Source organism: Ovis canadensis, chromosome 3 (assembly GCF_042477335.2).
Source record: "Ovis canadensis isolate MfBH-ARS-UI-01 breed Bighorn chromosome 3, ARS-UI_OviCan_v2, whole genome shotgun sequence".
NCBI classification, from domain to species: domain Eukaryota; kingdom Metazoa; phylum Chordata; class Mammalia; order Artiodactyla; family Bovidae; genus Ovis; species Ovis canadensis.
In genome coordinates this window covers 96,234,766-96,250,645 of record NC_091247.1, presented here as the reverse complement: position 1 = coordinate 96,250,645, position 15,880 = coordinate 96,234,766, and the positions used below count along the sequence as shown (strand labels likewise).

Sequence of the window (15,880 nt, the reverse complement as noted above, 5' to 3'; positions counted from 1 at the left end):
AAATGAACCTATTTGCAAAGCAGAAATACAGACACAGACATAGAAAACAAACCTATGGATACCAAGCAGAGGAAAGGGGATGTGGAATGAATTGGGAGGTTGGGATTTATGCATATACAATCAGTTCAATTCGGTTGCTCAGTCATGTGTCTGACTCTTTGCGACCCCATGGACTGCAGCACGCCAGGCCTCCCTGTCCATCACCAACTCCTGCAGCTTGCTCAAACTCATGTCCATCGAGTCAGGGATGCCATACAACCATCTCATTCTCTGTTGTCCCCTTCTCCTCCTGCCTTCAATCCTTCCCAGCATCAGGGTCTTTTCAACTGAGTCAGCTCTTCGCACCAGGTGGCCAAAGTATTGGACCTTCAGCTTCAACATCAGTCCTTCCAATGAATTCAGGACTGATTTCCTTTAGGATTGACTGGTTTGATCTTCTTGCAGTCCAAGGGCCTTTCAAGAGCCGTCTCCAAAACTACAGTTCAAAAGCATCAATTCTTCGGTGTTCAGCTTTAAGGTTCTCTCAAACCCATACATGACTACTGGAAAAACCATAGCTTTGACTAGACAGACCTTTGTCAGCAAAGTAATGTCTCTGCTTTTTAATATGCTGTCTAGGATCATGATAGCTTTTCTTTCAAGAAGCAAGCATCTTTTAATTTCATGGCTGCAGTTACCATCCACAGTGATTTTGGAGCCAAAGAAAATAAAGTCTGTCACTGTTTCCATTGTTTCCCCATCTATTTGCCATGAAGTGATGGGACCAGATGCCTTGTTCTCAGTTTTTTGAATGTCGACTTTTAAGCCAGCTTTTTCACTCTCCTCTTTCACTTTCATCAAGAGGCTCTTCAGTGCCTCTTTGCTTTCCACCATAAGGGCAATGTCATTTGCATATCTGAGGTCATTGATATTTCTCCCAGTCAATAACCTCAGATATGCAGATGACACCACCCTTATGGCAGAAAGTGAAGAGGAACTAAAAAGCCTCTTGATAAAAGTGAAAGAGGAGAGTGAAAAAGTTGGCTTAAAGCTCAGCATTCAGATAACGAAGATCATGGCATCTGGTCCCATCACTTCATGGGAAATAGATGGGGAAACAGTGGAAACAGTGTCACGCTTTATTTTGGGGGGCTCCAAAATCACTGCAGATGGTGATTGCAGCCATGAAATTAAAAGACGCTTACTCCTTGCAAGGAAAGTTATGACCAACCTAGATAGCATGTTCAAAAGCAGAGATATTACTTTGCCTACAAAGGTCTGTCTAGTCAAGGCTATGGTTTTTCCAGTGGTCATGTATGGATGTGAGAGTTGGACTGTGAAGAAAGCTGAGAGCCGAAGAATTGATACTTTTGAACTGTGGTGCTGGAGAAGACTCTTGAGAGACCCTTGGACTGCAAGGAGATCCAACCAGTCCATTCTAAAGGAGATCAGTCCTGGGTGTTCATTGGAAGGACTGATGCTAAAGCTGAAACTCTAGTACTTTGGCCACCTCATGCGAAGATTTGACTCATTGGAAAAGACTCTGATGCTGGGAGGGATTGGGGGCAGGAGGAGAAGGGGACGACAGAGGATGAGATGGCTGGATGGCATCACCGACTCAAATGACATGAGTTTGAGTGAACTCTGGGAGATGGTGATGGACACGGAGGCCTGGTGTGCTGCGATTCATGGGGTCAAAAGAGTCGGACACAACTGAGCGACTGAACTGAACTGAACTGAATCTTGATTCCAGCTTGTGCTTCATCTAGTCTGGCACTTCACATGATGTACTCTGCATATAAGTTAAGCAGGGTGACAATATACAGCCTTGTCATACTCCTTTCCCAACTTGGAAACAGTCACTTGTTCCATATCTGGTTCTAACTGTTACTTTTTGACCTGCATACAGATTTATCAGGAGGCAAGTAAGGTGGTCTGTATAAAAGAGATACTGAATGAGAACCTACCATATAGCACAGGGCTTCCCTAGTGGTTCAGTGGTAAAGAATCCACATGCCAAAGCAGAAGATGTGGGTTTGACACCAGGGTAGGGAAGATCCCCTGAAAAAGAAAATGGCAACCCACTCCAGAATTCTTGCCTTGGAAATTCCATGGAGAGAGGAGCCTGGTGTGTTACAGTCCACAGGGTTGCAAACAGTCAGATACGACCTGGTGACTAAACAGCAACAAGAACAATTGTCTAGCATAGGGAACTCTACTTAATGCTCTGTGTGACCTAAATGGGAAGGAAATCCAAAAAAGAGAGGACACATGTATACATACGACAGCTCTACAAATAGCTGAGGAAAGAAGAGAAGCAAAAAAACAAGGGAGAAAGGGAAAGGTATACCAACTAAATGCAGAGTTCCAGAGAATAACAAGGAGGGACAAGAAGGCCTTCTTCAATGAGCAATGCAAAGAAACAGAGGAAAACAACAGAAAGGGTAAGACCAGGGATCTCTTCAAGAAAATTAGTAATATCAAAGGAACATTTCAATTCAAAGATGGCCACAATAAAGGACAGAAATGGTAAAGACCTAATAGAAGCAGACGAGATCAAGAAGAGGTGGAATGAATACACTGAAGAATTGTACAATAAAGGTCTTAATGACCCAGGTAACCACGATGGTGTAGTCTCTCACTCAGAGCCAGATATCCTGGAATGTGAAGTCAAGTGGGCCTTAGGCACTGCTGCCAATATAGCTAATGGAGGTGATAGAATTCCGGCAGGACTATTTAAAATCCTCAAAGATGATGCTATTAAAGTGCTGCACTCAATATGTCAGCAAATTTAGAAAGCCCAGCAGTGGCCACAGACTGGAAAAGGCCAATATTCATCCCAATTCCCAAGAAGGGCAGTACTAAAGAATGTTCAAATTACTGGACAGTTGCATTCACCTCCCATGCTAGTAAGGTTATGCTCAAAATCTTCTAAGCTAGGCTTCAGCACTATATGAACCGAGACCTTTCAGATGTTCAAGCTGGGTTTAGAAAAGGCAAAGGAACCAGAGATCAAACTGCCAACATTCACTGGATCACAGAGAAGGCAGGGGAATTCCAGAAAAAATCTATCTCTACTTCATTAACTATGCTAAAGACTTTGACTGTGTAGATCATAACAAATTGTAGAAAATTCTTAAAGAGATGGGAATACCAGAACATCTTACCTGCCTCCTAAGAAATCTGTACCCAGATCAAGAAGCAACCGTTTGAACCAGACGTGGAACAAGTGACTGGTTCAGGATTGAGAAAGGAGTACGACAGGCTGTTTATTGTCACCCTTTTATTTAACTTATACACAGAGTACATTATGCAAAATGCCAGGCTAGATGAAGCACAAGCTGGAATCAAGATTGCCGGGAGAAATATCAACAACCTCAGATATGTGGATGATATCACTTAAATTGCAGAAAGCAAAGAGGAACTAAAGAGCCTCTTGATGAGGGCAAAGGAGGAGAGTAAAAAAGCCAGCTTAAAACTCAATATAAAAAAAACTAAGATCATGGCATCCAGTCCTATCACTTCATGGCAAAGAGAAGGGAAGAAGACAGAAGCAGTGAAAAATTTCCTCTTCTTGGGCTCTAAAATCACAGTGGATGGTGACTGCAGCCATAAAATTAAAAGACTACTATTTTTTGGCAGGAAAGCTATGACAAACCTAGACAGTGTGTTAAAAAGCGAAGACATCACTTTGCTGACAAAGGTCTATATAGTCAAGTCTGTGGTCTTTCCAGTAGTTATGAAGAGATGTGAGAGCCGGACAATAAAGAAGGCAGAGCACCGAAGAACTGATGCCTTCAAAATGAGGTGCTGGAGAAGACTCAAAGGCCCTTGGAAAACAAGGAAATCGGACCAGTCAATCTTAAAGAAAATCAACCCTGAATACTCATTGGAAGGACTGATGCTGAAGCTCCAATACTCTGACCACCTGACGTGAACGGCTGACTCATTGAAAAAGACCCTGATCCTGGAAAAGATTGAGGGCAGGAGGAGAAGAGGGCAAAAGAGGATGAGACGGTTGGATGGCATCACCAATTCAATGGACATGAAGCTGGGCAAATTCTGGGAGATGGTGAGGGACAGAGAGGCCTGGAGTGCTGCAGTCCATGGAATTGCAAAGAGTCAGGCAAGACTGGTGCCTGGAAAACAAAGACTGATTCACTTTGCTATAACAAGAAAGGAATACAACACTGTAGAAAGAATTATACTCCAATAAAAACTTCTTTAAAATTTTTAGGCAAAAGTATTTGAAGAATAAAAGAATAAAATAAAATAGAGGCATTTATTGAGGCAAGGCTACACTGCTTGCCACACTATCAGCAAGGCTTTTAATCATCGCAACTGCCCTGGTAGCTGGAAAGTTTGAACAGGCTCACAGGTAACCTTGAGTAACTTCTCAACACTAAAAGAGTACTAGCTTGATACTTTCTATCTATTATGCTACATAATTATCATTAACCTCATCTTATAGACAAGGCTCAGAGAAACTGAAACATAAGCCGGCTAGTGACAAAGCCAGTCTTTGTGGTTCCAAAGTCCACCTTCTTTCCACTATACCATGCTACCTCCCATTCCAAGGTCTTAGAAAGCCATAGCTTACTAGCTTCCAGACGTTCTAAAGGTTTTACTTTTCTAATTTTGTTTATAATCACTTTGGCCGTGCTGGGTCTTGGTTACTGCGTGGGCTTCTCTCTAGTTGTGGTCAGTGGGGTCTGCCCTCCAGCTGCAGTGCACAGGCTCATTGCAACAAGGCTTCTCTTGTGGAGAAGCTCAACAGTTGCGGTCCATGGGCTTACCAGCTCCATGGCACATGGGCTCTTCCCAGATTAGGGACTGCACTTGTGTCTCCTGCATTAGCGGGTAGATTCTTTACCGCTGAACTACTAGGGAAACTCTAAAGGTTTTTCAGTGAAGATGGCAGGGGGCCTCAATCCTCAGTGATAGAAAACAGAGTATGCCAAGGGCTCGTGGTGCAGTGGTCTCACAGCCCTTCAGAAGGGCGGGCACACAGTGCTCAGAACACTGACCCACAGAGAAGCCCCAAACCTCCCATCACTCAGACCTACTCCTTCTGCATCCAAACTTTCAACCATGTCTAAACTGTATGATTTAATTGGCTTTGGAACCCACTGGTGGAGAAACCACAGCCTATTTCAAGGAAGCTAGAGTCATTTCCTGCAAATCCATGACTGTATTCTAGGCCACATCACTGAGGTCTCCTCAACCAAATGCTCAGATAGTTTAGCCACAGACTCATTGCACAAGGAAAGCAGATGTAAACAGTGGTCAAGGTCACTTATCAAAGTTAGCCTGTAACAGAATTTAAATTACATTCCAGAAGACACCGAGAAACCAACCATATTCCTCCAGTCCTAGTCTATAAACCTCCTCCCCAACATACAGCCTGATTTCTTCCTGACAAATATTTGGATTCAGTTGAATCACAGAAGTCTCCTCTGGTTGGGTTTTCTGAGCAGGAAAAAGAAGTGTAAGTTACAATAGAGTTTGCCTCAGATTAAATCTCAATTTAACAGTAGTTGGGGTCTGAGAGTGACACATACCCACGCTGGCAGCAGCTCTGGTTTTGTTGAGGACATAGGACTGACTTGCAGGATTCTCTCCAACCAGAACCACGCTCAGGTGTGGCCGCTTGTTGCCTGACGCCACCCACTCTTCCACCTCCTGCCGCACTTCCTGCTTGATCTGCTCAGCAAGTTTCTTTCCAGAAATGATAACAGCTTCATTTCTGCAGAAGGCAACAGAATCACAAAAACAAATAGCTTGAATTTTTGTAAAGAATAAAGACTACAAAAGCGTTATTAAGTACCAAAAACTTTGGGTGGAAGGGGAGGAGGAGTTGGAAGAAGATGGTCAAAAGGCATAGTGGGCCCTTCTGTTTATTGGTCCCCCATTCAAGGATTCACCAACTCATGGGTTGAAGATACTTCGAAGAAAATTCCAAAAAGCAAAATATGAATTTGCCCTGCACCTAGCAACTATTTACATAGCATTTACATTGTATTTACAACTATCTACACAGCATTTACATGGTATTAGGTATTTTAAATAAATAATCTAGAGATGATTTAAAGTATATGGAAGGATAGGTTATATACAAATACCATGCCATTTTATACAAGGGACTTAGAGCATCTGGGAATTTTGGTATCCTTGGGGTTCCTGAAACAATCCTACTCAAATAATGAAGGATGACTGTACAAACTTGTAGTTATAAGATTAATAAGTACTAGGGACATAATGTACTATATACAGTGAAGACTTTAGTTACCACTGCTGTATAATATATAGAAAGCTTGCTAAAATAAGAGATCCTAAGAGTTCTCATCACAAGGAGAATTTTTATATTTTTTATTTTTATAACAATATCTATATGAGGGTTTCTCTGGTGATCAGTGGTTAAGAATCTGCCTTGCAATGCAGAGAACACAGGTTTGATCCCTGGTCCAGAAGATCCCACATGCCACAGGACTACTGAGCCCATGGGCCACAGCAAGACAAAAGCCACCGCAATGAGAAGCTGGAGCACCACAGCTAGAGAGTAGCCCGGCTTGCCAAAACTAGAGAAAGAATGTGTGCAGGAAGAAAGACCCAGCACAGCCAAAGATTAAATAAATATTTTTTAAAAACATACATCTATATGAAATGATGAATTTTAACTAAACCTATTGTGGTAATCATTTCACAATGTATGTAAATCACACCATCAGGCAGTATACCTTAAACTTACACAGAGATGCATGTCAATTGTTGTTGTTAAGTTGCTAAGTCATGTCTGACTTTCCTGAGACCCCGTGGACTGTAGCCCACCAGGCTCCTCTGTTCTTGGGATTTCCTAGACAGAATACTGGAGTGGGCTGCCATTTCCTTCTCCAGGGGATCTTCCTGACCCAGGGATCAAACGTGCGTCTCCTGTATTGCAGGCGGATTCTTCATCACCGAGTTACTAAGGATGTAATGTATGTCAATTACTTCTGAGTAAAACTGGAAAAAACTAACTTTCCCAAACTAAAAGTTTAGATTAGACTACATAGTTCCTAATCAAGGGACAACTAAAATCTGAAGGAGAGGTTCAAGTGGTAAATCTGTGTCCAGCTACATATTTAAGAAAATAAAATTGATTGAAATAATTACTACCATTAATTCTAAACTTGGAGAATTTAAGTAACTGATAACTACTACTTGACATAATGTCATGTCACTAGATGTCATGTGTAGCTCTTCTGAATCCAGAGTCTAGGTTCTTAATGCTATACCATCCTGCCTCCTGATGTCTGACAACTGTAGGCAAAAAAAAAAAAAAATGTTGCTAATTTGCAATGTTGTTAATTTGTTTGATCTCTCACCACTATGATGTTAGTTTGTTCTCTATGCTTATATGCCATTTGTAGTTTATATTTTTCCCATGTTAGCATCTAGCCATATGTTTTGAATCATTTCCCAGTTAGTGAATTGGCTTTTAATCTACATGTACTTTAAAATATTTAAATAATATTATGCAGTTAAACCAATAAACAATATACTGGACAATACCTACTGTAAAATTTCAGGCTAAAATTGAAGAAAATCAGGAAAACCACTAGGCCATCCAGGTATGACCTAAATCAAACCCCTTATGATTATACAATGGAGGTGACAAATAGATTCAAGGGATTAGATCTGGTAGACAGAGTGCCTAAAGAACCATGGATGGAGGTTTAACATTGTACAGGAGGCAGTGATCAACCATCCCAAAGAAAAAGAAATGCAAGAAGGCAAAGCGGTTGTCTGAGGAGGCTTTACAAATAGCTGAGGAAAGAAGAGAAGCAAAAAGCAAGGGAGAAAGGGAAAGATATACCCGACTGAATACAGAGTTCCAGGGAATAGCAAAGGGAGCTAAGAAATTCTTCTTAAGTGAACAATGCAAAGAAATAGAGGAAATTAATAGGATGGGAAAGACTAGAGATCTGTTCAAGAAAACTGGAGATATTAAGCGAACATTTCATGCATGATGGAAAGTACAAAGAACAGAAAGGGTAGGGGACTCAACAGAAGCAGAAGAGATTAAGAAGAAGTGGCAAGTATACACAGAAGAACTATACAAAAAAGGTCTTAATGACCTGGATAAAGTGCTACACTCAATATGTCAGCAAATTTGGAAAACTCAAGAGTGGCTACGGGACTGGAAAAATTAATCTTCATTCCAATCTCAAAGAAGGGCAACACCAAATGTTCAAACTACCACACAATTGCACTCATTTCACATGCTAGCAAGGTAAGGCTCAAAATCCTTCAAGCTATGCTTCAGCAGGATGAACTGAGAACTTCCAGAGGTACAAGCTGGGTTTAGAAAAGGCAGAAGGACCAGAGACCAAATTGCCAACATTTGTTGGATCACAGAGAAAGCAAGTGAATTCCAGAAAAACATCTATTTCTGCTTCATTGATTACGTACACTAAAGCCTTTGACTGTGTGGATCACTACAAACTGTGGAAAATTCTTCAAGAGATGGGAATACCAGACCACCTGACTTGCCTCCTGAGAAATCTGTATGCAGGTCAAGAAGCAACAGTTAGAACCGGACATGGAACAACAGACTGGTTCCAAATCAGGAAAGGAGTATGTCAAGGCTGCGTATTGTCACCCTGCTTATTTAACTTCTATGCAGAGTACATCATGAGAAATGCTGGGCTGGATGAAGCACAAGCTGGAATCAAGACTGCTGGGAGAAATATTAATAACCTCAGATATGCAGATGACACCACCCTCCTGGCAGAAAGTGAAGAAGAACTAAAGAGCCTCTTGATTAGGGTGAAAGAGAAGAGTGAAAAAGGTGGCTTAAAATTCAACATTCCAAAAACTAAGATCATGGCATTCAGCCCCATCACTTCATGATAAATAGAAGGGGGGGGGGGGGCGGGGCGGGGAGTGGAAACAGTGACAGATTTTATTTTCTTGGGCTCCAAAATCACTGCAGATCATGATTGCAGCCATGAAATTAAAAGACACTTGCTCCTTGGAAGAAAAGCTATGATAAACCTAGAGAGCATATTAAAAAGCAGAGACATTACTTTGCCGACAAAGGTCCGTAGTCAAAGCTATGGTTTTTCCAGTAGTCGTTTACAGATGTAAAAGTTGGACCATAAAGAAGGCTGAACACTGAAGAACTGATGCTTTTGAACTGTGGTGCTGGAGAAGACTCTTGAGAGTCTCTTGGATGGCAAAGAGATCAAACCAGTCAATCCTAAGGGAAATCAACCCTGACTATGCACTGAAAGGACTGCTGCTTGAAGCTAAAGCTCCAATACTTTGGCCACTTAATGGGAACAGCCGACTCTTTGGAAAAGACCCTGATGCTGGGAAAGATTGAGGGCAGAAGGAGAAGCGTGCCACAGAGGATGAGTCAGTTAGATGGCATCACCGACTCAATGGACATGCTGCTGCTGCTGCTAAGTCACTTCAGTCGTGTCTGACTCTGTGCGACGCCATAGACGGCAGCCCACCAGGCTCCCCCGTCCCTGGGACTCTCCAGGCAAGAACACTGGAGTGGGTTGCCATATCCTTCTCCAATGCATGAAAGTGAAAAGTGAAAGGGAAGTCACTCAGTCATGTCTGGCTCTTCGCGACCCCATGGACTGCAGCCTACCAGGCTCCTCCATCCATGGGATTTTCCAGGCAAGAGTACTGGAGTGGGGTGCCATTATGAGCAACTCCAGGAGATGGTGAAGGACAGGGAAGTCTGGCGTGCTGCAGTTCATGGGATCACAAAGAGTCAGACACAACAATGACAACTCCTCTCCATAGTCCTTCCTCAAAAAGATTTTTCAGAAGGATAGGGATTGTGGACTTCCCTGGTGGTACAGTGGATAAGAATCCAGCTTCCAACACAGGGACACAGTTCCAATCCCTGATCCAGGAAAATCCCCCATACCTCAGGGCAGCTAAGCCCATGTGGCATAGCTAGGAAGCCATCGCTCTAGAGCCTGTGAGCTGCCCCTACAGAAGCCCACACACCTAAAGTCCGTGCTCTGCAGCAAGCCACACCGCTCAATGAGAAGCCTGTGCACCGTAACGAGGAGTCGCCCCCGCGTGCAGCAGCTAGAGACAGCCATCGCACAGCAAGGAAGACCCAGCACAACCAAAAATTAATTTAAAAAGAATAGGTAAATGCTGGAGAGGGTGTGGAGAAAAGGGAACCCTCCTACACTGTTGGTGGGAATGCAAACTAGTACAGCCACTTTGGAGAACAGTGTGGAGATTCCTTAAAAAATTGCAAATAGAACTACCTTATGACCCAGCAATCCCACTGCTGGGCATACACACCAAGGAAACCAGAATTGAAAGAGACACATGTACCCCAATGTTCATCGCAGCACTGTTTATAATAGCCAGGACATGGAAACAACCTAGATGTCCATCAGCAGATGGATGGATAAGAAAGCTGTGGTACATATACACAATGGAGTATTACTAAGCCATTAAAAAGAATACATTTGAATCAGTTCTGATGAGATGGATGAAACTGGAGCCGATTATACAGAATGAAGTAAGCCAGAAAGAAAAACACCAATACAGTATACTAACACATATATATGGAATTTAGAAAGATGGCAATGACGACCTTGTATGCAAGACAGCAAAAAAGACACAGATGTGTATAACGGACTTTTGGACTCTGAGGGAGAGGGAGAGGGTGGGATGATTTGGGAGAATGGCATTGTAACACGTATACTATCATGTAAGAATCAAATCGCCAGTCTATGTCCGATACAGGATACAGCATGCTTGGGGCTGGTGCACGGTGATGACCCAGAGAGATGTTATGGGGAGGGAGGTGGGAGGGGGGGTTCATGTTTGGGAACGCATATACACCCGTGCTGGATTCATGTCAATGTATGGCAAAACCAATACAGTATTGTAAAGTAAAATAAAGTAAAAATAAAAATTAAAAAAAAAGAAATAAAAATAAAAAGAATAGGGATTGGAAGGGGGACTAGGGCATATCCATCTCATCGATGGCAGTGTGCTCTACCACAGACCTCAGTACCCCATCCACAGCTGACACACCAGGAGCATCTGATGCTCAGAACAATTTCTAGGCTGGCCTGCAGTCTAGTTGGTGCAAAAGCTTATGCATCAGGAGTAGTGGTAAGGAACCAGATCAGTAAGAGCCTCTCTCTGACCTACATTCACATACGAGAATCACAGGGATGAGAAAGTGCTTGTTAGGGGACAGACAATAAGACAACTCAGATCTAGAAGAACCTGTAGTCCCTCAAATATGTTCAAATCTCTGAAAGTCTATCTCTCCCTAATCACAACTGATTATGCAGCTCTTCCTGGGTTCCAATGTGGAAGATTCCTGGCTTTCTTATTTCCACATATATCTGCACAGTAAAGTTCACATTACTTCAAGTAGAACAAGAAAGTGTACATTAAGAAAAAGGACCCCCACTGAAAACAAGACTTTCCCTTCAGATTTTTGTCCCCAGTGTCATAAGGAATGCTACAACTCAACATTAATTAAGAATATAATTCTTTGAAACAATGAAACAGTCTATTTCCCCTTATAGCACATTTTTTTTTTAACAGCACATATTTAACACTCAGGGATGACATCAAGGTACTGGATATTTTGTGTGGTCAGATAGAATTAATTTGCCAGGCCACTGTTAATTAAAAATGTTAAAGCTAATGCTCTAACAGTCTAAGTCTTCAATGCCTGCTTTTAAGTTGCATTGTGATTAAATACCTACTTTAAACCAAGTCTCAGTGTCTTACATGTAATGCAGTAATTTTATACCTAAACCTTATATTAATCTGTATTTCCATCTTTTGAGATATTAAGATGGTATCAACGGACTTCCCTGGTGGTCCTGTGGCTTAGAGGAACCCACACTCCCAATGCAGGGGCCCCGAGTTCAATCCCTGGTCAGGGAACTATATCCCACATGCCACAACTAAGAGTTTGCGTGCCACAACTAAGATCCCACATGTAGCAACTAAGACCTGGAAAATAAATTAATTAATTAAATAAACATTTTTAAAAGATACCACAATTTTATAGCAAACCAAATGCTTTTACCTAGATTTTACTTGATAATACTAGTAGATTGTAAAATATATAACAACATTTCTAATATATTCATGCGAAATTAAGGAAAACACATTAATATTTACAAATCCATTTCAGATTTAGGGTTGAAGGGAACTTCTTCAAAAGGGCTTTGCTGATACAAGTACCCCTGGCAACATTCTTGATCTATGGTAATACCGAAAATATCTGTCCTGGGACAGAAATAGAGTGAAAGATTAGTTTAAAAGGGCTTAGGACAGTAATTTATATTGAATGAAATAAGATATAAAGTACTAAGCATATATATTAACTAAAAATTAATTTCTAACTCTCTTCTGTTGGTTAGATTTACAGAGACACATCTTTAACAATACAATAGATATATTTATTTATTTATATACTCATAAGGATCTATAAAAAAATATTGAGTGAAGTTAGATTTCACTTCATTAAAAAGTTCCTTTTGAAAGTAGTAAACGTAAGAGAAAATGGTAGCAGCACATTTGGGCTAAGCATGATATAATAAAGCTAAGGACACAGGGTTCTGGGAGAAACCAGTGTTCCAAATTTCAGAGGCTAGTTCTGGATGTTATGCCAATTTGCTTTAAAAAAAAAAAAAGAAGAAAAAGTCAAACAGTAACAAGAGCCAAAACAAAGCCACAGTGCAATAAGTATTGTTCATAATATAATTGTTTTAGCTCTCCTCCTTGGACCACAGCTCTGCCAAATGTGAAACACAGTCCTATGAGGGCTTCATTACCTAATTTCCCAACTTTTTAACTTTTTTTGCTGAAGGGCAGATAAAGTTACTGCTGCTGCTGCTAAGTCGCTTCAGTCGTGTCCGACTCTGTGCGACCCCACAGACGGCAGCCCACCAGGCTCCCCCGTCCCTGGGATTCTCCAGGCAGGAACACTGGAGTGGATTGCCGTTTCCTTCTCCAATGCATGAAAGTGAAAAGTGAAAGTGAAGTCACTCAGTCGTGCCTGACTCTTAGCGACCCACGGACTGCAGCCTACCAGGCTCTTCCAGCCATGGGATTTTCCAGGCAAGAGTACTGGAGTGGGGTGCCATTGCCTTCCCCGAAAGTTACTGCTACCCCAGAATAAATGGAAATGGAGACTGAATTAGTCCCACAGGGAATCCAAAATGTATTAACCATATTAGCTAACATTTATTTAGAAGTGCTTTCACAAATGTGTTTAGGAAAATTTCCCTTAAAATTATGAATCAACAGACTAGAAAGGACTGAAGGACTGTCCAAATAAAATTAAAAACCAAAATCTGTCAGTAGCATCTTCACTCTCCTAATTTAATAGATTATAGTACTAGATTTTCCATGAAAAATTAGTATCAGATATAATTTACAATTCATGATCATGACTTATTTTGGAAAGAGTTCTGTTATCTACTAATTAGTCAGTAATGAGTGAACAAAGGCACAAAGGGAGATGGAACTCTATATTTATTAAACACTAGACATTTCAGTTAGAGCTTTACATACATTACTCTCAGTTACTTCAGTTCAGTTCAGTCGCTCAGTCGTGTCCGACTCTTTGTGACCCCATGAATCGCATCACGCCAGGCCTCCCTGTCCATCACCAACTCCCTTAAATTAGTTCACTTGGTCACAGAAATAATTGTATTGGTCTCAGTTACTTGGGACTATTATAATAAGCCCATTATACAGAACAAGAAACTGAAACAATAGTAACAAAATTCAAACACAAACTTCTGCCTCCAAAGTTCTTTTTTTTTTCTATACCCCATGGTCTACAATACTATCTAACCATGAAAACTCTCACACTACCCCCACCCACCCACCCAAAGGAACAATGCAGACCTATATTTTTAAAAGACGTTTTAATTTTACCAACTAGCAGTAATCAAAGCAATACATCAGAAGCCTGAATACTAAATGTACTTACTACCTTCAGAGATGTGGAAACCTATTCATCCAGAAAAGTGAAAGGAGGACACTGGTTACTAGACAGCATGAGCAAACTGTTCCAGTTCTTTAGATTACAAATTGGAAGCTCCTTATAAATCTCCTTCCAATCATGGAACCACATGCGGCCAGAACTCAGGAAGGGAGTAAGAGGGAGGAGAATAGAGAGTAATAAAACATGGGGCTGGAAAGGCAGATCAGGGTCAGACTAAGAAAATCCTTGAACGTCTCCCCGGAAATCTTCCAACAATGGATTAGAGACTTCCCTGATGGTCCAGTGGCTAGAACTCTGACCTCCCAATGCAGGGGGTCAGTTCCATCCCTGGTCAGGGAACTAGATCCCACTTCCAGCAACTAAGACCCAGTACAGCCAAATAAATTAATATTTTTATGTTAATTAATTAGTTTTATTTTTGGCTGTGCTGAGTCTTCATTGTTGCCTGAGGGCTTTCTCTGGTTGCAGCAAGCAGGGGCTACTCTTTCTTGCCAAGCACAGGCTTCTCACCATGGTGGCTTCTCTTGCGGCCCTGGGAGCACAGGCGGCCAGGAGCACGGGCTCTAGGGCTTGCGGGCTTCAGTAACTGCAACTGGCAGGCTTAGTGTTTGTGGCACATGGGCTCAGCTGCCCCACCGCATGTGGAATCTTCCCCAACCAGGGATCCAGCCTGTGCTCCTTCATTGGCAGGTGGATTCTTATCCATTGTACCACCAGGGAAGTCTCAAATATTTTTTTTTAATGCATTAATCCCCATTCTGTGTTCCAACAGCACCTTGGAAAACATCTCTAACAGCATTTTTACACTGATTGGAAATTACACACTGTTCTGCCCCTTGACAGGTAGGGAAGTTCCACTAAAAAGCAGTTTTTTTACCATCTCTGAATAATGCACAGCCTAGCACAGTACCTGGATAAAGGGGCTGCTGTTACAAATAAGTTCTAAAGACTGAAAGGAAACAGGGTGCATATATTTAGGGAACTGAAATCACAGCTCTCCCTCCCCCCAAAACTCTTCAACCTATGTTTAGAATGGGAATTTGTGGTCCAGAAAGATCATGAAATATGTATAACCTCCCAAGATGCTGGGAGGGATTGGGGGCAGGAGAAAAAGGACGACAGAGGATGAGATGGCTGGATGGCATCACCGACTCGATAGACGTGAGTTTGAGTGAACTCCGGGAGTTGGTGATGGACAGGGAGGCCTAGCGTGCTGCGATTCATGGGGTCGCAAAGACTAGGTCACGACTGACCGACTGAACTGAACTGAACTGAACTGAAGAAAACTCCCTCTTCTCTTCCCGGGTGTTCACCACCTCAGTTTACTTGATCTGGCACTGACCAACTCCAGGCGGGCTGCAGTCAAAGTCCCGGTGACCACTGCACATTGATTATTCTCTTGGGAGGGAAAGGAGCAGCTTGCAGAGCAGCGTGAGCCACATCCACAACCTGGAGGAAGAGGGAAGTGCTGGTACCGGGCGAGCAAAGCTTGTGGATTTCATCAGACTGCTTTAACCCTCTCCGCCGCTAGGGTTCCGGGAAGGGGCGGGTCGCAGAAGGCTGCTTACTTACAACTCTTACTCGCGCTCGCCAAAACGTCTCGGCTTTCCAGCTCTCGGTTTCACGGCCAAGGTCGGTCCTGGCCTGTGACTTCTGTATGCTCCCACGTAAATCGTGGCGCCCCAGAGCCCGCCTGCACCTCTGCTCCACACCGTGGGCGCCGTCCCACCGGCGGACTGGCCTCGGGACAGGGCAACGCCCGGAGCTTGCCGGAGACCGGCTCCTTCCCGAAAGGCGGGCTCCCGGGCTCAGCCCACACGCCGAGTGAGAGCCCGAGCGGTACACTGAGGCCACGCTGAGCTGCCGCGTCGCCCCGCCACACCCCTC

At 42.7% G+C, this 15,880-nt stretch overlaps 1 protein-coding gene across 2 annotated transcripts in view; it reads right to left on the bottom strand.

Annotated features, from left to right (window-relative positions):
• Positions 1-15,880, bottom strand: part of MTHFD2 (methylenetetrahydrofolate dehydrogenase (NADP+ dependent) 2, methenyltetrahydrofolate cyclohydrolase) — a 31,884-nt gene that overhangs the window by 15,719 nt on the left and 285 nt on the right. For both annotated transcript variants that reach the window (XM_069583725.1, XM_069583726.1), the window contains exon 2: positions 5,541-5,725. In XM_069583725.1, coding sequence (XP_069439826.1) covers positions 5,541-5,725 — 185 coding nt within the window. The remainder of the gene's footprint in view (positions 1-5,540; positions 5,726-15,880) is intronic.